This window comes from Peromyscus maniculatus, chromosome 4 (assembly GCF_049852395.1).
Source record: "Peromyscus maniculatus bairdii isolate BWxNUB_F1_BW_parent chromosome 4, HU_Pman_BW_mat_3.1, whole genome shotgun sequence".
Lineage (NCBI taxonomy): Eukaryota > Metazoa > Chordata > Mammalia > Rodentia > Cricetidae > Peromyscus > Peromyscus maniculatus.
The window spans coordinates 113,932,351-113,950,837 of record NC_134855.1 but is presented as its reverse complement, the minus strand read 5'-3'; the positions used below and the strand labels follow the sequence as shown (position 1 = coordinate 113,950,837).

General features: G+C 42.1%; 1 protein-coding gene across 6 annotated transcripts in view; it reads right to left on the bottom strand.

The window, feature by feature from the left end:
- LOC143273001 (uncharacterized) overlaps positions 1 to 18,487 on the bottom strand; it is a 222,495-nt gene that overhangs the window by 58,015 nt on the left and 145,993 nt on the right. For all 6 annotated transcript variants that reach the window (XR_013050785.1, XR_013050784.1, XR_013050786.1 and 3 more), the window contains exon 4: positions 11,785 to 11,846. Coding sequence is in view for 3 of the 6 variants with exons in the window: in XM_076570712.1 (XP_076426827.1) it covers positions 11,785 to 11,846 (62 nt within the window). In the remaining 3 variants the exon portion in view is untranslated. The remainder of the gene's footprint in view (positions 1 to 11,784; positions 11,847 to 18,487) is intronic.

Below are 18,487 nucleotides of genomic sequence, written 5' to 3'. Positions count from 1 at the left end.
AAGATGAAATCTGAAACTCATTTCTGGATATTCAAAATAAAACTAAACAGATACATTTTATTCATTCCAAGTAGACTATAATTTGGCAAAGAAGTAAAACAAAATATGCTTTCCATTTTAGCACCACCAGCTTTTGACAATATAATCACTGTCTCAAGCTCTCTGGGGGCATAAGTGACATCTGGGAATTAACAAACTCTTTGATGCTCGAAGAAAAGATGTTGTTCTTACTAAGTTACATGCAGCCTTGACAGCAAATAAGACACAGCAAGCCAATCCTCCTCTTGGACTGTCCTTTCAACAACTGGAGAGCAAACTGGCCAGTCTGGATGTTAGGGCTATAAGCAGAGCAAATAGTCTACACTCTTACAGAGGGTCTTTCTCTTCTCCCTTTCTTTACTTTTTTCAGTGCAGTAAAATTGCTTTATTTAGAATGAAATTTGACAAAAGTACAAAGTTGGAGAACTATATACATCATGCATAAATATATATATTTAAGCAATATCACATATATTTTTTAAATTACTTGCTGCCATACCCATATAATGTTTTTTTAACCTCATGTTACAAAAATTATCTTTTCTTCTCTTCTCCTTGTGTACAGTGTCTTATGCAGGGCAAGCTCCTCACAAAAATAATCAGCTACTTTCAACACGCTGATTTCCATCCAAGTCAGATTTGTTTGGTTGAAATACACAATCTATGAACCACAAACTGACCCTGGTGCCTAAACACTGCATCAAATGAGGAAAATTGCTTACTAACTTTACCCACTGCCATTACCATGGTAGTGGAATACTTTATAAGCAGAAAGGATTCACACTTCTGACACTTCCGTTAAAAAAAAAATTCTCCAAATTTGGTGTTAATGAAAAAGAAACTTGCTAAATACGAGCCAAGTTTGCAGCGTGATCAGCCCAAATGATTTTCTTGGATGTTCTTGATTGCTGTTTCTATCACTGCACACATAATGAAGGAAAGGTGCAGCTTAAAAACAGATTCTAGAAGTCTTTAGTATTTATCTTTTTCAACCTTAAATCCCCTTTAGTAGTCATAGACATTTTACACTGCCTGATGTAAGGTCTTGTGAGAAGCCTGGGTCATTCTTCCCAAATTGATAGATACATCTCTGTGTGTAGCTTCATAGATGTGAAGTGTAGATGCTATCCACGATAAAATTCAGCCAGGCAACTAGCACCACAACCCAGCAATTAGAGCCTTACCCATCAGTTCAGGAGTCTCTTTGCCATCACCTGATAAAGACGCATGCACGCACAAGCATGAGAGAGAGAGAGAGAGAGAGAGAGAGAGAGAGAGAGAGAGAGAGAGAGAGAGAGAGAGAGAGACGGAGAGAGACGGAGAGAGACAGAGAGAGACAGAGAGAGAGAGGAGACTGAGTCTTTTTAATGTGTATTTGTGTTTGAAATATGCATATATACCTGTTGATGTGTGTGCAAGTATGGAGGCCAGACCTTAACGTCAGGTGTCTTCTGTTATTCTCCACTTTAGTTTTTGAGACAGGTCTCTCAGCACATCTGCAAGTCACTGAATGGCTGGAATGGCTGGCTGGCAAGCTCCACAGATTTGCTTGTCTCCCCAACCCTCCTACCCTCAGTACAAAGGTTACAGAGGTAAGCCACTATTCCCAGCTTTACATGTTCGATGAGGACCCGTAGGTCCTCGTGTGGTGCAGAGGCACTTTACCTGCTAAGCCATCTCCTCAGCAGCCTTGGATGCCTGCAAATTGCATTTCAGCAAGAGACTCAAACATTCACACTGTCACAGTGTCCAGGGGTTAAAGCAGTTTTCTCCCATCTACCAGGAGCAAGTGCTCAGCTTCCATTAGATGAGGACTTAACGGACCATCTGGAAATGCTTAAGGAGCAGTTACTGGGCATTCATGGCTACAAGCTCGTACTAAAAGGAAAATCCCACACAAACCCTGCAATTCTCAAAGGAACAAAGCAGAGGCTAAATATTCTGGAAACAAGTGTGACTCATTCCAGCAACTGAGTCCAGCAAAACCAGCAGCCTTCTTCCTTGCTCTGCCTTCCACACTTCTAACTTCTTCCCGATTTCATGCCTGTATTTCATCTTTCCTATACAAAATAGAGAGTTTTTCCAATAGCATTTATGTAATTAAAAATGGCAACTAATAATACAGCCAGAACACGCACAAATCACAACGATGTCTAGCTGTCACTGCAAAGGAGAAAGGGGTTCTTTTGCTCTATTTCAAAAGGCTCCTAGAACAGAGGCTCTTAGATGTCTGATGGGCAGCTTAAAACCAGCAGGTAGGAGGTTTTTTGTTTTTTGTTTTCTTTTTTTCAGAAGTCATTCATGTCGAATTCACCAAGGTTTCTGGAGAGTAGCCCTAAACAAGAGAGTCCTTTCAATTATAGCATCCCTGTAATATGCCACATGTACCAAGAAGCTAATAGAGCTGCTGGCTTCACCTGTGGTACACTGCCATAGCTAAGAATCAGTACAAGACAAAATAATGATGGAGGCAGAAGCAACAGAAGGCACAAAGAGCAAAAATAGCACCAGAAAAAAATATATAACTGGAAGATTTACATTTTCAGAATTGAAAAACAAGTAAAAAGATATAATAATCAAAATAGTGTGGTACGGAGTAAAGGAAAGGTACATCCAACAACAGTATACAATTGAGAAACCCATGCTGCTAGGCCCAGTTAGTGCTTGAAAGGGGTGCCAAGATCATACAATAGAGAAAGAAGTCTGCTCAACAAATAATCCTGGGACTGGGCATCCCAAAGCAAATGAATGCTGCTGGACCCCTACTACCTCATATCCTATCCAGAATGGATTGATGATCAAGGAATACCACAACCTGCGAACTAATGACCGTAAAACTTGGACTAAAACAGAGAGGGGAGCTTACAGTAAATTGTTATGAGCTCGAGAGTCTTATAAGGCAAGTGTGCTAATTAGCAGATCCAGAATCAGCGAAGGAACAGACAAATCTTAGCTTATAAAAAAATGAAAACCCTTTGTTTATCAAAAGATATTTTCAAAAACACGAAAATGCAACCTAAAAAAAATAGAAGAAAAGCCCTCCCAGTTACATCTGCCAAGGATCTAATATCCAGAATATCTGTAATAAACCTCTGCAACTAATTCAATAACCCAGAGGCAAACACACCATTTTAAATGTAGGACACTTGTCCAAGAAATCGCCAACAAGCAAGCAGAAGGATGCAGGGTATGATTAGACACTAGAAAACAGAGATTAAAAACTAGGGCTGGGGGTGCTTGTCTGCCATGCCCCATGGACAGCATGGTGTAGGCCTGAAATCCGGCACTCAGGAAGTGAGATAGGATTTGAAGTTCAAGGCCATCCTGAGCTATACAGTGAATTTGAGGCCAGCCTATGATGCAAAGACCCTGCCTTTAAAAGAAAAAAGAAAAAAAAAATGATTACAACCACAACGGGGTACGGTTTCATACCTACTGGGATGGCTACATTTTATTTTTAAAAGTAAAAGGCAAACATCTGCTGTCAAAAAGAGCAACGAAATTGGAAAACCAGTGATTGCTGGCAGAAATAAAAAAAGTAAGCAGGCACTGTGAAAAAGAGTTGTAGTTCCTCCAAGAGTTAAATGCTTACCTAAGGAGATATTCCAAAGAACTGAAAATAGTAGTAGCTCATACATACAACAGCCAAAAGATGGAACAAACAACCGTTATCAGCAGATGAATAGACAAATGGCAGCATACACATATGATGGGCATTATTGTTTAGACACGTAACACAGAATGAAGTATGGATACATGTTAACATATGAATGAACTCTAAAGCAACAAGTCTCACAAAAGAAGGTAGGCACAAAAGGTCCCATACTGCATGATCCTATTCCTATGAGATGCTCAGAGTGGGCAAATTCACATAGATACAGGGCAAACTGGTGGTTGCTGGGAAAGGACCGGGACCCCGTAAGTGCTGATGGCAGTGGGTTTTCTTTGGGAGTGATGGAAGTGCTTGGAGTTAGGTAGAGGTGGTCGTTGTATAAAAATGTGAATTGTAGCATTTATAATGTGAATCTCACCTGGATTAAAAAGAAAGCAGAGAGAAGGGGCAGGCACAGCAGGCCAGGTTTCCCAGATGGACTGACATGAACCAGCCCCATGGGAGGGTGTGTTAGTGCTAGTTAATGGGAGAGGAGGGTCCAAGGAGAATGGGGGCATGTGTGTAAAGAAGGTAGTTTGGAAGAAAAGATGGTCTTGGTAATTGAAGAGAAGCATTCGTATGTAGCCTGAAGCACAGAGATGCCACTGTGCAGAGGCCCAGAAGGCAGAGCATCATCACTGGGATAGAAAAGAGCACCAGGGTGAGGACAGCAGGCACCCTGTGCTCCTCAAGGACATTCCATACAGATGCTTTCCTTGACCAGAAGAAAGGGCAGATAGCTACAGAGAAGAAAAGGAGAGCTCGTCAGAAATCAATCCTGATCCTACCGAGGTGGCCTAGTTTTATATCAATGTCCAGAGGAGAGAAAGAAGAGACAAACAGAATGAAGAAACCCAGTACTCACTCTATGGCAGGTCCAACACGCACCATCTCACACCAGGACCATCAAAGACACCAAAAGCAATGGCGCTGTGCTCACCCTATGCACAAGCAAACTGAAGTCCAGGCTTCAGGACTCACATTCTTCTTCCAGTTCCTTATAGATTCCCTCCAGGTGACAAATTTGAAATCACTAGTTTTTCAGTAAATGTAATTGCATTAGGAAACTACATTTGGGTTCTGTTTTTCCGTAAGTTCAATAAGGATATATTTGCATTTTCCAATAAATTCCAGAGGGCCATATGAAACACACATCACTGCATGGATTTCTTGCCCTTTTTTTTGCCACATAACTGCTCTTGCCTAGCAAACTGAAACCTTGCTGCAAAGTCACAAGTTCTCTAGAACCAGAAGATCATGCCACACTGTCACGGGGAGCCATTGGAGTTGTCCTCCAACTGTTCTCTTTCTGCTTTGATGACACCAGACTCTCCAGACAGCCCACAAAATATGCAAAGGAAGGAAGCAGCTGATCTTCCAGGTGTGGGAGCCCAAGGACACTGGTGGTTCATCTCCTGGGAAAGTTGACGTCAGCCCTCAGTCCTGGGCCAGGTACCTCCTCCCACCTGAGGACAGCAAAGACAGGGCCTCTGCCCTTCTCTAACTACAGAAAAGCAGGTGCAGGCATTTCAAATGCAACTATTTCCACTCACTTAACCACTGTATTGGCACACTTTCCACAAAAAGAAAAAAGAGTATTAGCAAGTTTTTTGTTACACTTTGTATGTGAGGTGTGTGTGTGTGTGTGTGTGTGTGTGTGTGTGTGTGCGCGCGCGCGCGCGCGCGTGCGCGCGTGCGCGCGCGCTGCCTACAGTGTCTAAGGTCTTACACAGTGTTCCATCATGGAACAACAGTTCCAATCCCAGATTTTATTTTATTTTTATGGTACTGGAGATAGAACCAAGACCTTGGACATGCTAGGCAAGTGATCTACCTCTGAGCTACATTTTGTTAATTTTCCCTCATATTTTATAGAAATAGACCAAAACCAGGAACCATTTCACCTGTTGGTAAACCTAAACTTCAGGGTAGAAAAGACTCTGGACATCCAACTTAAAATGGGCAAGTGTAAAATAGGTAACAGTTCTTACTGGCAAGTAGCCCTGCAAGGAGCACTGAGCAACCACATCCCAGTGACTTCAACAACAGCATGGCATGGGCAGTGGGTGACATCTGCTCAAGAAGACCACCAGCTACAAAAGCTAACGTTTTAGAGGACTTTCCTGTGGCAGGCTTCCAGGCCTTTTCCTGTTTCTTCAAAGCTTGAGCGGAAACTGAAATCAGAACAAATCACAACGTACACATAGCCGCTTGCATGCTTAAGTGAGAGACAGGACAAGCTTAAGCCTATGTTACAGCACAAAACTGATATTTTGTTTTCAAATATATCCGGCTATAATTTTTGGTGAATGAGTCTCTTCTCCGGGGTTTTATTTTAAAACAACACAAGTTCTTTTTGTAAACAGTACATATATTCTTACAGTATACAGGTATAGCATGTACCTGCCAACCAGATTTCTATGATTAACATTTTATCCTACTAGCTCTGATGAATATCTAGCCCCTTCATGCATTTCAGAATTAAGTTCCAGGGCTGAGAGCACTTTATTTAAAGGCTTATACAGTTGGCATTTCAATCATTTCTAGGGGACGGTGGTGAATTTGCAAAGGAAGGTAAGGCAAGGGAGCAAGAGAATGCGCACTGTGCACCCAGTGTCAGGCCCCACGTTGGGTAAAGGTGACACTTGAGAGGACGGAAACGCCTGTGAAACCAGAGAAACACAACCTGACACAATGCTGACCTTGGCTCCCATCAGCAAAAAGGATCTTTCAGAGGTCACAGTGCTTGCTTCTTGCCCTTTTCCCCTCCATCTAATCAGCCTGGAAAGGCTGAACAAGGAGAAGAGATGGAGCAAGAAGGAGCCACCATGGGAAGACCAGGAGAGAAACCCAGACACTAGCCAAGGTGAAGAACTCTGTTCTCTGAAGATGCCGTGCATGGGTGATAAAGGTACATCCTTATAGTAAGAGAAGTAAGGAGTGAGAAATTTGTCTTCCCCTTCATTTTGCTATGTCCTCTCATATTTCCCAATTCCTCAACAAATCACGAGAAAAAGAAAAAGATTTGGGATATGTCCACAGCTTAGGAACAACTCTAAAAGCAGAAGGAAGGATGGATAATCAAAGATAAACAGAGGGACACAGTTGGACATTCAGACCATAAGCAACTTTAGATTTTGTTAAGTGCCACCTGGCCTCAGTTACCGGGCAACAAAAAAGGAGAGATCTGCCGTGCAGAATTACGAGTTCTGGCACAATGTGAGAGCATTCCCGGGGCATGACTAAAGGGCCAAGATGTGTACAGCAGTGCAGGAAAGGCCCGCTGATGGAAGCCATGAGGCATCAGCTCCAAGGCCAAGTCGTAAAGTGACCGGACTTGTGTCAACTGGAAAAATCACCCCAGAGCTCAGCTCAGTTGCTCCTGAAGAGACAATCCTAGAGGACAAAAAAAAAATGGGGTGTGTGACAAGAGAGATGCTCAGCTAGCCCAGGACTGCTCCAACCTCTGACCCCAGTGTCAGCAGCCAAGTGTGTGCACTGCAAGACACCCTGGGCACAATCGAGGCCTCCCCAAACTGTGGACCCAGGAAAAGGAAAGCATCCAAGATGGCAGTCACTGCTCTTATTCCAAGCCCCACGTTTTCATTATAAAGCAATCTATAACTGGAGTAGAACCCAATAAATTATGGGTTGTGGTGATACTTTACAAACTATAAAAATCCCAGGAAATTGGTCACACATGAGAATTAGCACTGCTCTTAAACGTGTCTACCTGCAGGTATGCAAACTCTTCTAGAATCTTCCACTAACACGAGACACACACACACACACACACACACACACACACACACACACACACACACACATTCAGGCCTAAAATACTGTCCTTTTTGTTGGTCTTTCTATAGGCAACTCACATTCTACCAAAAATTCATCCCAGAATACTCCACTCCTGAAGGTTATCAGTAACATCTCACCTAGAAAATCCAGTTTTTGTATCCCCAGTTCTTGCCTGCAGGGCTCTCAAGCAGGCAGTGACTGAACCAGAGTGGATCGATCAGCTCACTTCGGTTGGACCGCAGTACTGCCCTGACATCTTAACTGAGTTGGGATCCAAGCTGGGAGAGTCCACAGGACTGGTAAACAGTTTGGTTAAAAGTCGTAAGCCTTTTTAGAGATTTCTATGCCACTGTAAAGTTGCACTGTATAAATCGGCCTGCTAAAGCCAAATATTACTTCCTGAACCCTTATAATACCACTATTCTGAACTGAGATTTGATATATATTGGGGGGAAGGGGGTAGGGAGATGGCTTGATTGGTAAAGCACAAAGAACTAAGTTCAATCCCCAGAACCCATATAAAAATGTCAGACATGGATGGAGTCACTGGGAGGTTGAGACACGGAGACTCAGAGGGGTTCACTGGCCAGCCAGCCTGGCCTGCTCAACAAATTATAGGTTCAGTGAGTGATCTTGTCTCAAGGAAAATGTGGATGACACAAGGTGGGCGTGGTGGTGATGGTGAATATTAAACTTGGAATTGTCTCTGGAAAGAATGATTTTCAATCATATAATCACATGGTAACTTTGTCTCTTTTTTCAAAGCACCAAGGTCATTATTCATGGCAACAATGATTTATTTAAAGGAAGCTTTGAAATAGTAAGTTTTTCTAACCCTAATTCCTACTAACTGAAAACTATCTGGGTGTCTTTCAACGTTGCAGTCATTTAAGGATTTGGGGGATTTGAAGGAATAGTTTATTACATTCTCCAGGGAAGAAAATGAATTTCATATAATTTCTGAAAGTACTTAATTTTCACTGGGAAAGAACAGAAGAGATGGGGGTGTGACGGAAACTTCTTAAGAGGAGCCTATTCCACCCCTGCAGCGTCTTCTCTGGCGGAGGCAGACAGCAAAAGGCTGCCTACAGCCACAGGCTGGGGGAGTAAGGGAGTCACCCAGCTCAGCTGCCCCTAGTGAGACAGACTCTCTAGAGCCCCCACCGCACCTCCCAGTCAGGCTGGGCAAGCATCTTGCTTCTTCCCCTGGCTCCACTCACTAGCGTCCCCTGAGAGAACTGATTCCTAAATCACCTGTGCAGAAATCATCACATTCCATACATGATCCTGATGCTGTGATTTGTTTTTGATAAGTGATCATCTTGCTATACAGCCCAGGCTGGCCTTGAACCCACCATTCTCCTGCCATAGCATCCCACGTTCGTGTGCCACCACACCTAGACTCAGTTTGAGAATCCAGACATGAATGCTCTGAAAATGTAAAACCATAGTCTTCCATGGCTGTTCTTGCTGCCCCATGAATCACAGCATCTTTAACATGCAAGAGTTTGAAATAAATGCAGCTCTACCATCTAACAATCAGTATTTTGCTCCTGATGAACATTGCATTTGCCCTACAATATAGATTTTTAAAAACAGAACAGAATAAAAAAAAAGAAAGCTGCCAGTAACTGAGGTAACATGTGCGGGTTTCCAGGTCTAAAAGAAGTCAGGATGACATAGAAAATTTCAATAAGGAAAGATGAAAGGAAAGGAGAAGGAGGGGAAGGAGGGAGACAGAGACACTGGTGAGTTACACACGTTACACTGTTAGACATTCTGAAGGTAGTTAATCGTTAATGAAAGCAATTTAAAATAATTCAGAAAGAAACAATGTAACCCAAACATTAGTTTTTTTTTTTTCCAAGAGCCACATTTTAGTGATTTTTTCTGAACTAAAATCCCACAAGAAAGTTTACCAAAGTTGTTTTCTTTTTCCAAATTGGAAATTATCTTTGGTTTGATGAGACATAAATTTTTAACAATATAAAAATGAGGACAATTTACCTAAAAATAATCATTGTGTTCACCGTATTTTTTTTTCTTTTATGTGTATGGGGTTGCTGTCTACCTACATGTCTGTGCACCACTTGTATGCCTGGTGCCTACAGTGGCCACAAGAGGGCTTCAGTTGCACTGGAATTAAGAGTAACAGTTATGAGTTGCATTGGGGGTGCTGGGAATTGAACCCAGGTCCTCTGGGAGAGCAGTCAGTGTTCTGAACCACTGAGCCATCTCTCCAGCCCAAACCATATAGGTTTTTAATTTTTAAAGTCTATTGACTAATACTGGTAATAAGTTAAGTTTGATGTGCTATAAATAAGCAGAATCTAAACCACACCACCACAAGAAATAAAATACACTGAATGTACACTGTGGACATGAAAGAGATGAAAAAAAAACACTGGACCACTGTGCAGTCTGAAATAACTCACTGTTGTCATTGAAGGACCTAAAGCATCATTCCAAAACACAACCAAAAACACTCAGATTCTGGGTCCTAGATGCTTTCTACTTTTTGTATTGTGCAAAGAATTGTACAAAGAATTCATTCAATGTTTTAAAGTATTTTTTTCTTATTTTCTGTGCATTGGTGTTTTGCCTGCATGTGTGTCTGTGTGAAAGTGCTGGACGCTCTGGAGCTCGAGTTACAGACAGTTGTCATGTGGGTGCTGGTAACTGAACCCAGGTCCTCTGGAAGATCAGTGCTCCTAACTGCTGAGCCATCTCTCCAGCCCCTCATTCAATATTTTTTAGAGAATCATAATTCATAAGATCTAACTACTGAGTGGTGCTTAAGTGAGATCAAAGGCTTGTCTTTTTAGGAGATCCTTGGGGGAAATATAAAAGAACTCTCATCTGGACGTGAGGGTAAGAGTAACTCAAGGATTCCAGCTGACAACCAGGTAGCCAGTTCCAATCAGGTGCTGTGGAGATGGGGAAGGAAGATGCCCCATGGGATATCTGCCATCCTAAGGCCTGGAGCCACCCAAAGTCTCCATTTAATCAAATGCCAGGACTCAGACCATGTGACCCAGAATCATTCCTCCTTGAATCTAGAACGTATAACAAACCACTCCTACATTCTGGTGTTGCTGTGACTCTTGACACAAGTATTTCTTCTCATTAGAGACAGATATCTTCATCCACACAACATATAATAAAATTAACAGAAAATGACCCACCTGCGGATAATGTAACTAAAGTGTGGGAAAAGTGGGCAGACCAGAAAGATAAAATGTAAACACAGTAGAAAGCAAATGGTGTACCTATACTGATTCAAAGTCTTTTAAATTACTCAGCATCCTTAACTGGACTGTACCGACTAAGACAAGCTTATGAGTCACCCTTCGGAGGGTAGTAAAATATAGTGCACTGGACTAAAAATAGGTAGGAACATTCAATAATAAATCTACTTTCTTGATATTCTTATATCATTAAAGACTGGTCATTTGGAGACGGGGTTGGGTTATGCAATTCTTCCTTCCCCTCACAGAGAGGCCGGAAGAAAATCAGCCAGAGTCAGAGCCAGGAGATAATGACGCATCTGGCATGGGGTGCAGTGTCCTGAAGAAGACTGATATGAAAAGCTTGGTATTCTGAGTGCACCTATCATGAGGACCAGGGAAGACACTGGTTCGTGGGCATCACTGAAAAACCACTTCTTGCCTCTTAAAGGAAGAAAGGACAAGCAGTGCGATGTTGTAACAGCAATTATAAAACAGCAATTTGTGGAAGGCAGTCTGTCATTTTGGTTGGGATTTAGTACTAGAATAAAGCACTGACAGTGTCCATTTGTAAATAAAACCAATGGGCCATTCAAAGACAATTCTGGTTATCTGGGCATTTCATGAAGGATTTAGAATAAAGTCAGGGGGTATAGATGGAATTGACTGGCATCACTCTCACAAGCAATTGCCCCCAAATAATGGTTTCTCATTGGGGAGCAAGTGGAGCTATAATTTCTGATGATGACGCGAATCTCCTAAACAAAACCTGTACCAGACAGAAACTTACACAGCTTTCCCCTCAATGACACCAAATGCTTTCTAAGGCTAGGCAGTACTGTCACAAGCAGGAGAATACAATGAGCGAAAGATTAGCAGCTGAGTCAGTAGCTGAATTAGTGGGGCAAAACCTAGAAAATCCTGCTTGCCTCTCCACCACACCAAGAGAAACGGTCACACATCACTTTTAACAGACACTGGATGAAAAGACTTGTCTCCCGAGTCTCAAGCTCCAAAATGTCACCAGTATGATTCTTCCCCAGGGGAGATGGAGTGGGTACTCACCAGGCAGCTGGGAACAACAAACAGCAAGGGATGTCTACCTGGTCACACCTGCGCACAGTTCCCTGCAGAGAAAGCATGCACAGACAACACAGAGTCAATGTGAAGTTCTTTCAAAGTTCTCACGGAGATCAGCAGTCTTTGGTTTCAGAATCAGAATCCAGTATATATTTTTTAAAGCACATCAGGAGGGTGCATGAAATTACTAATGACACTGGATTAGGCAATAAAGATTTCAAGTCATCCAATCAGAAATGTTTACTGCTACATGCTCCATGATTTTACACACATTCTACAATGATGCTATCTCCCACCAAGTTCTTAACTTAGTAAACTAATTCAGCAGCAACTGAACAACAAGGCTATCTAAGATCCTCATAAATAACTGGATTATCTTTTCCTGATTAATAGGAAAATGACCTTAGATGACCTGCAACTACAAGAAATCTTTCAAATGTTTTTAGATGAACTGTCACTGAAAGAAATATTTCCAGGTACTACAATGCTGAACAGAACAGATTTGCAGTGGAATTGTATTTACAGATTTACAATGAATTGCACCTATAAGCAAAGAGCCATCTTTGTTTCCATATTTTGTTTATTAATAAGCTGTTCCCATCAAGTCTGGGTTTAGTGTTAGAGTTTTGGTTCAGATAGAGTTTAATCTTAAGACCTGTCCAATTTGTAGCAGGAAAAAGTTCCAGATGGTATCAGAAGCACATGGGAATAAGAGGAACCCCGGGGCACAGGTATAAAAACTGGTGACCAAGAACTGGGACAATGGATCTATGACAGTTTGAATTTGAAATCTTGACCATCACCTTCTGTGATGGAGTGTCTACAGCATGGTAGGAAGAGATATCAATAATGACTGGGTCAAGCTATAGAAACAAATCTGAGTCTAGAGCAACAACTATGAATATCAATCCACAGGTCACAGGATTAGTGTGAAGTAGTGTAGAGCACTTGTGACCCTACTTTGTTTAAATGAACTTTCCTGGTCCACATGCAAATACCTGGAAGTGAACATTATCTGGACCCATGACAAGAATCTACACTTGAAAAAGTAGAAAGTAAGGGTAAGTAAAGAAAGGAGATGGGGGGAAAGGACAGAGGGTGCTGAGCCTTTGGTTTAAATCTAATATTTAACTATTATATTTTATTTTTACCAGAAGACATACCACTTTTAAAAGTGAAATTTAGAAAACTATGGAATTCACCCCAAAGTATACATGGAAACATTCCATTTGAATGTGATGTACAGAATTAGAGAATGTAGAGTGCTGCATGCATGGAATTTATGGATTTAGTGACTACTCACTAGAAGCCATACCATAAGGTTGAACTGAATCACAACAGTGCTGGCTAGTTCTGTGACAACTTGACACAAACTGGAATCATCGGGAAGAGGAAACCTCAACTGAGAAAATACTCTCACCAGATCAACCTATGGGAAAGACTGGTGCATTTTCTTGATTGATTATAGATATGGAAGGACCCAGCTCACTGTGGGTGGTGCCACCCCTGGGTAGGTGGTACCGAGTGCTATAAGAAAGCAGGCTGAGCAAGACATGGGAAGCAAAATAAGCAGCACTCTTCCAAGGCCTCTGCATGGGCTCCTGCCTCCAGGTTCCTGCTTTGGGTTCCTGCACAACTGAGTGACGGACTGTGATGTGGAAGTGTAAGCAAAGTAAACCCTTTCCTCCCCGAGTTGCTTATGGTCATGGAGTTTTATCACAGCAATAGGATCTCTCACTAAAACAACGATACAGAACTCACACATAAACTCTCAAGTGATGTGCTATGATAATTCCTATTTTATAAGAGAAAACTAAGAAGAAGAAATACTCAAGTATCCCACAACTGCCAGGCTCTAGACAACACTGGGGTTGCTCATACATGGCTACCCTGATCAGGGTTAATCTTGATGGTGCTACCTCCCTCATGGAACATACTATATTTTTTTCTATTACATGTATGTTTGTAATTGTATATGAATATGAGACTGTAGCTGCCAGGAGGATGAGGATTATTTATGTATGCACTGAAAACCATCATCTACATTTCCTGCATTTAGCATGGGCTCTGGCAATTAATAGGAGCTCAGAAAAAAATGCTATGGAATGGAATAAATAATTAAGTGTTCCAGCCAGAGCTGAGACATTAAACTTCATAACTCTCTTCTGCTTCTTGGGGCTATGAAACAAACCTAGGTCCTAAGAAGCTCATCAATTAATTACCCTGCCAGATCTATCATTTTGTAAACAAAGACTTAAAGACTAGACATATATTTTCCTACCTTCCCTCTTTCCCCTCTGACCCCAGCATAGGACGGCAGCACATGGGAAAACCAGTGTCTTAAACACCTTATAGACCAGCTCATCACAAGCTATTCCAGTACTGGCATACCATGACCATGTTATGATCGGGGAGTGATAGCCCGACCCGTCAGCCTTCTCATTCAGAGAGTATAAATCTGGGCACTGAAGGGCTAAATGTGGTCTCTAGAAAAAGAAGTGCTGTTAATGTGAGATGGGCAGGGGGTGGGGGATATCAGGACTGGCTGTGTGCCCTCTCTCTGTGCCTTTCAAAACAGAAGAAATATGTTTTCCTACAATGTAAGAGGGAACTTAATAGTTAAACAAAATGCCCAAATCCCAATATTGTATTGATCCTAGAAGAACAAATCCTGCTGTACATCAAATACTCAATGAGAAGAGACAAGAACATGTAGACTCACAGGCAAAACAAGGAAGGTGGCCTGCTACCTCCTACCACATACCAGACACTAAGTCCATCACAGACACAAAACTACAGCACCCTCCTACCGCTTACCTCTGGGTCCCCACTCTCCAACCCAAGTGCCAAGCCCACTTCATCACTGAACCCTGGAATCAGGGATCTCTAAATGCAGGCCTCTTCAGCAAGGCTTATTGGGAACTTGAAAGGAAGGGAGGTGCTCTACCTTCCCACTCCGCCTATCCTGTTGCCACCATGAAGCAAATGCCTACCCAGAGAGCCTCTAGTCTTCCAAATGGCCCTCCCTACATCTGAAACTGCCAGTCTGAGAAAACATCCTAAATGCTGCCAAGAAGTGTAATAGCCCCTTCATCTGCCATTGGCAGTGGGTAACCGCACCGAAGTACAGCACCGGGGCTTCTTCACAGGGCTGGGGGAGGTATTTCATGGAGGCTTTTCTCTTCGAACTTGAAATAATCGTGAGAGCTTTGCAATTAGCAATATAGATTCTTTTGCCAGGTTTCCTTCATGTATTCATTTTCTGTGGCTTCTAAACAAATTGTCACAAACACAGTGACTTAAAACACACTTACTAATTCCTGAATTGGTCAGACAGAGTTGGGACACCATTACAGGGCTGTATGTTTGGTGTCTTACAAAGGTAGAATCCAGCTTCCTTCCTTTCCAGAGGCTCTGAACAATAATCTGCTTCTCTCTCTCTCTCTCTCTCTCTCTCTCTCTCTCTCTCTCTCTCTCTCTCTCTCTCCTCCCTCCCTCCCTCCCTCCCTCCCTCCCTCCCTCCCTCCCTCCCTCCCTCTCTCTGTAGGATTATGCGGGACATGCACACCAAGTCTGGGAGTCATGGGGTTCAGAATTATGCCATTGCACCCACGCCTGTCATACATCTACTATCTGTGCACCTCAGGCTATGACAGAAAGCAGTGTCACAAGAAAAGCTAACTGGGCTGTCTCAAGATTACATTGCTGCGATGAAACACCATGACCAAAAGCAACTTGGGGAGGAAAGGGTTTATTTTGTTCACAGTTCCATATAACAGTTCATGACCATCATGAAAAAAAAAAAAAAAAAGTAGTGAGGGCAGGAACTCATGAAGGGCAGGAACCTGGAGGCAGGAGCTGATGCAGAGGCCATGGAGGAGCACTGCTCACTGGCTTGCTCCTCATGGCTTGCTCAGCCTGTTTTCTTATAGAACCCAGGATCACCAGCCCAGGGTTGACACCGCTCCAGTGGGCTGGCCCCTTCCCCACTGATCACAGATAAACTACTCCAAGTTGAAGCCAGAGGTCTGATCTTTAGTCACCTCCCCCCAGGAATGACCCCAAACTGAAGAATGCACTCGCTGCACCAAGTTCTAAACCTATATGAGACATTGCTCTTCTTTATCTTAGATGTTAAGAAACTAGATGCCAAGAAAATTGAAACTCTTTAAAAGAAGCACGTGAGCACATACAAGGAGAGAAAGAAAAATACACAAATATACAAAGAAAAGAAAACATCTGTATGTGTGCAGATGGGGTACATTTGTTTTGTTAACATAGAGACCAAATAACAACATGAGTTTTTTTTTTAATTAAATGAGATTATAAACTAATTTGACTACTTTTTCATCCAACTAAGTTGGTTACTAGAAATTTCACAGACAACATATATGCCACTATAATAATAAAGTAAAAGTATGAAAAATGTTTAAAAGCGTGTTTTACGTATTCATTAGCCCTTAGCATGTTAAATGTTTTAAATATATGTTTATTTTATTTTATGTGTGTGAGAGAGTGTACACACACACACACACACACATCACATCACATGTATTCAGGGGCCCTCAGAGATTAGAATAGACTTTGGCTACCTTGACACTGGAGTTCTAGACAGTTGTGAGCTGATATGTAGGTGTTGGGAACTGAACCTGGGTCCTCTGGAAGTGCAGCCATTGCTTTTAGCCACTGAGCCGTCTCTCCCAATTTTGTTCCATACAAATCCTCGTCCATTATGCCTTAGGCTGAATTGATAAATTGTGAATAAATGGGAACACAGTAAAATCTAGCCCTAGAGGGAAGGTTAAAAAGCCTCTGTGTTCCTTTACCATTACAGAGAAGATCATGGACCCCTGGTTCAGTAACTTCAATTCTTTTTCCATTCATCACACCCAGCCCCAGTGGGAACAGCATGGCGACAGGAGCCCAGGTACCACAGACCCCAAGGAAGCACACCAAGCTCAGCTGCTTAGAGCTGGTGGCACTGAGTCACTGCAGGAGCTGTGAGGAGGGGCACAGCAGTAAATCAGAACATTTGCATTCAAGGTGAATGTGCTCTAGGTGACTCACTTCCCCCACTAGGCTAGGCAAGTCTGTGTGTCAGGTGGTATTGACTCAGTGACTGTAATCAAGAACCATTAGTATCCGGAGGCCTCTGCACACAGTAGTGAGAGCTAGAACTATCCTTTAGTTGGGCATCACCACTTTCTACTATTCAACCTCAGTTCCTGTGTCTTATTGGCTATCAGCAGAAATCACAGAAACACAAATTTATTTTGTCAGAGAAATCTTGCTTTCATCTGATGTATTATGGTATTGCTTTTTTGTGGTTTTGTTTTTTTATGGGGTTTCAAGCTACATAATTTGACTTAAAATACCATGCAATGCAGTACAACATTCACGTCTGTCTGAGATGACATATAAATGAAACATTTCTGGCTTCCCGTGATCCTCAGTGAACCACAAAGAAGATTCCAGCAGGGTCTCAGTTTCAGAAGCCTGGATCTTTGCCAATCCAGGTAATTATTCTCTGCCTACCTAATTTCCCCAGGCAATTTTAATTGAAAATGGTATTATCTTTTATCCGTTACTCAGTTCTAATCTGCTCTGAAGCGTCCCTGTGTCCTGCTTCTTGCCTCTACCATAAGCTCACTGAGCTGATCTCTTTTTGAAGCTTGAGTTGAAAAAAAGAAAGTTTAAGTTCCCAAGGGGTGGTAAAAATCAATGATATATATGAGCCACTTAATTAGTCTCAAACTATTCTGCTGAATACCACTGGCAGACTGTATGAAATATCTCTTCCTGCTGTCTAACCTTATGAAGTTTCTTTTGTGGACAGAAACCTAGTTTTTTTTTTTTAACTAAAACATGCATACACACACACACACACACACACACACACACACACACAAGTGCGCATGCTACAGGCTAGAGAAAGGGGTTGGGAAGGACACTGGTATGATTTTATTCTCTTAAAATGGTTGTCAAGGCCCCATACATCTACAAATAACCTGCTTAACAATTAGCAAAACAAAAACATACCACTTAACATAGGAATGCCAGAACATCACTGAAAAATGCAATAGAAATATGCCTTTTGGATGACTTCCAATCACCGAGCCCTGAAACCAATGCTGTCCAACCACCGACACAAGGAAGACCACAAATGCAAGTTACATACACAATATTAAGCTTTCTAACATCCCACTACAAATATACAAAGAAGATAGAATTCTACTCAGTGTTAAAACAAAGGGCTGTTAATTGACAACAGCTAAAATGAAGGTTAGGGAGTGCTGCAAGAGACGCTAACCACAAAAGAACATACATTATTATATAATCCCACGTATACGACATACTTGAAATAACAAAAATTATAGAGATGAAGTGCAAATTAGTGATTCTTCTTGAGAAAGAGAAGAGAGAGGGAGCTGGCCATTGATCCTAGGAAATGGCAGCACCAGAGACCTCCACAATGGAAGTCCTCAGGGTTTTGTCTGTGGTTGTAGCCCATGGATCTGCACGGGTGATTAAGCTATACTGAACACACATGTAAAACTGTGAGATCTGATGAGCTCAGTCAATTATATCAGTTTCACAACTGTGCTTCTGTTCTGTGATTTTTTAAAAGCTATTACCAGTGGGGAAAACTAGAAAAGACAAGGAAGCACTTGCTTTGCTTGCTTAAGGC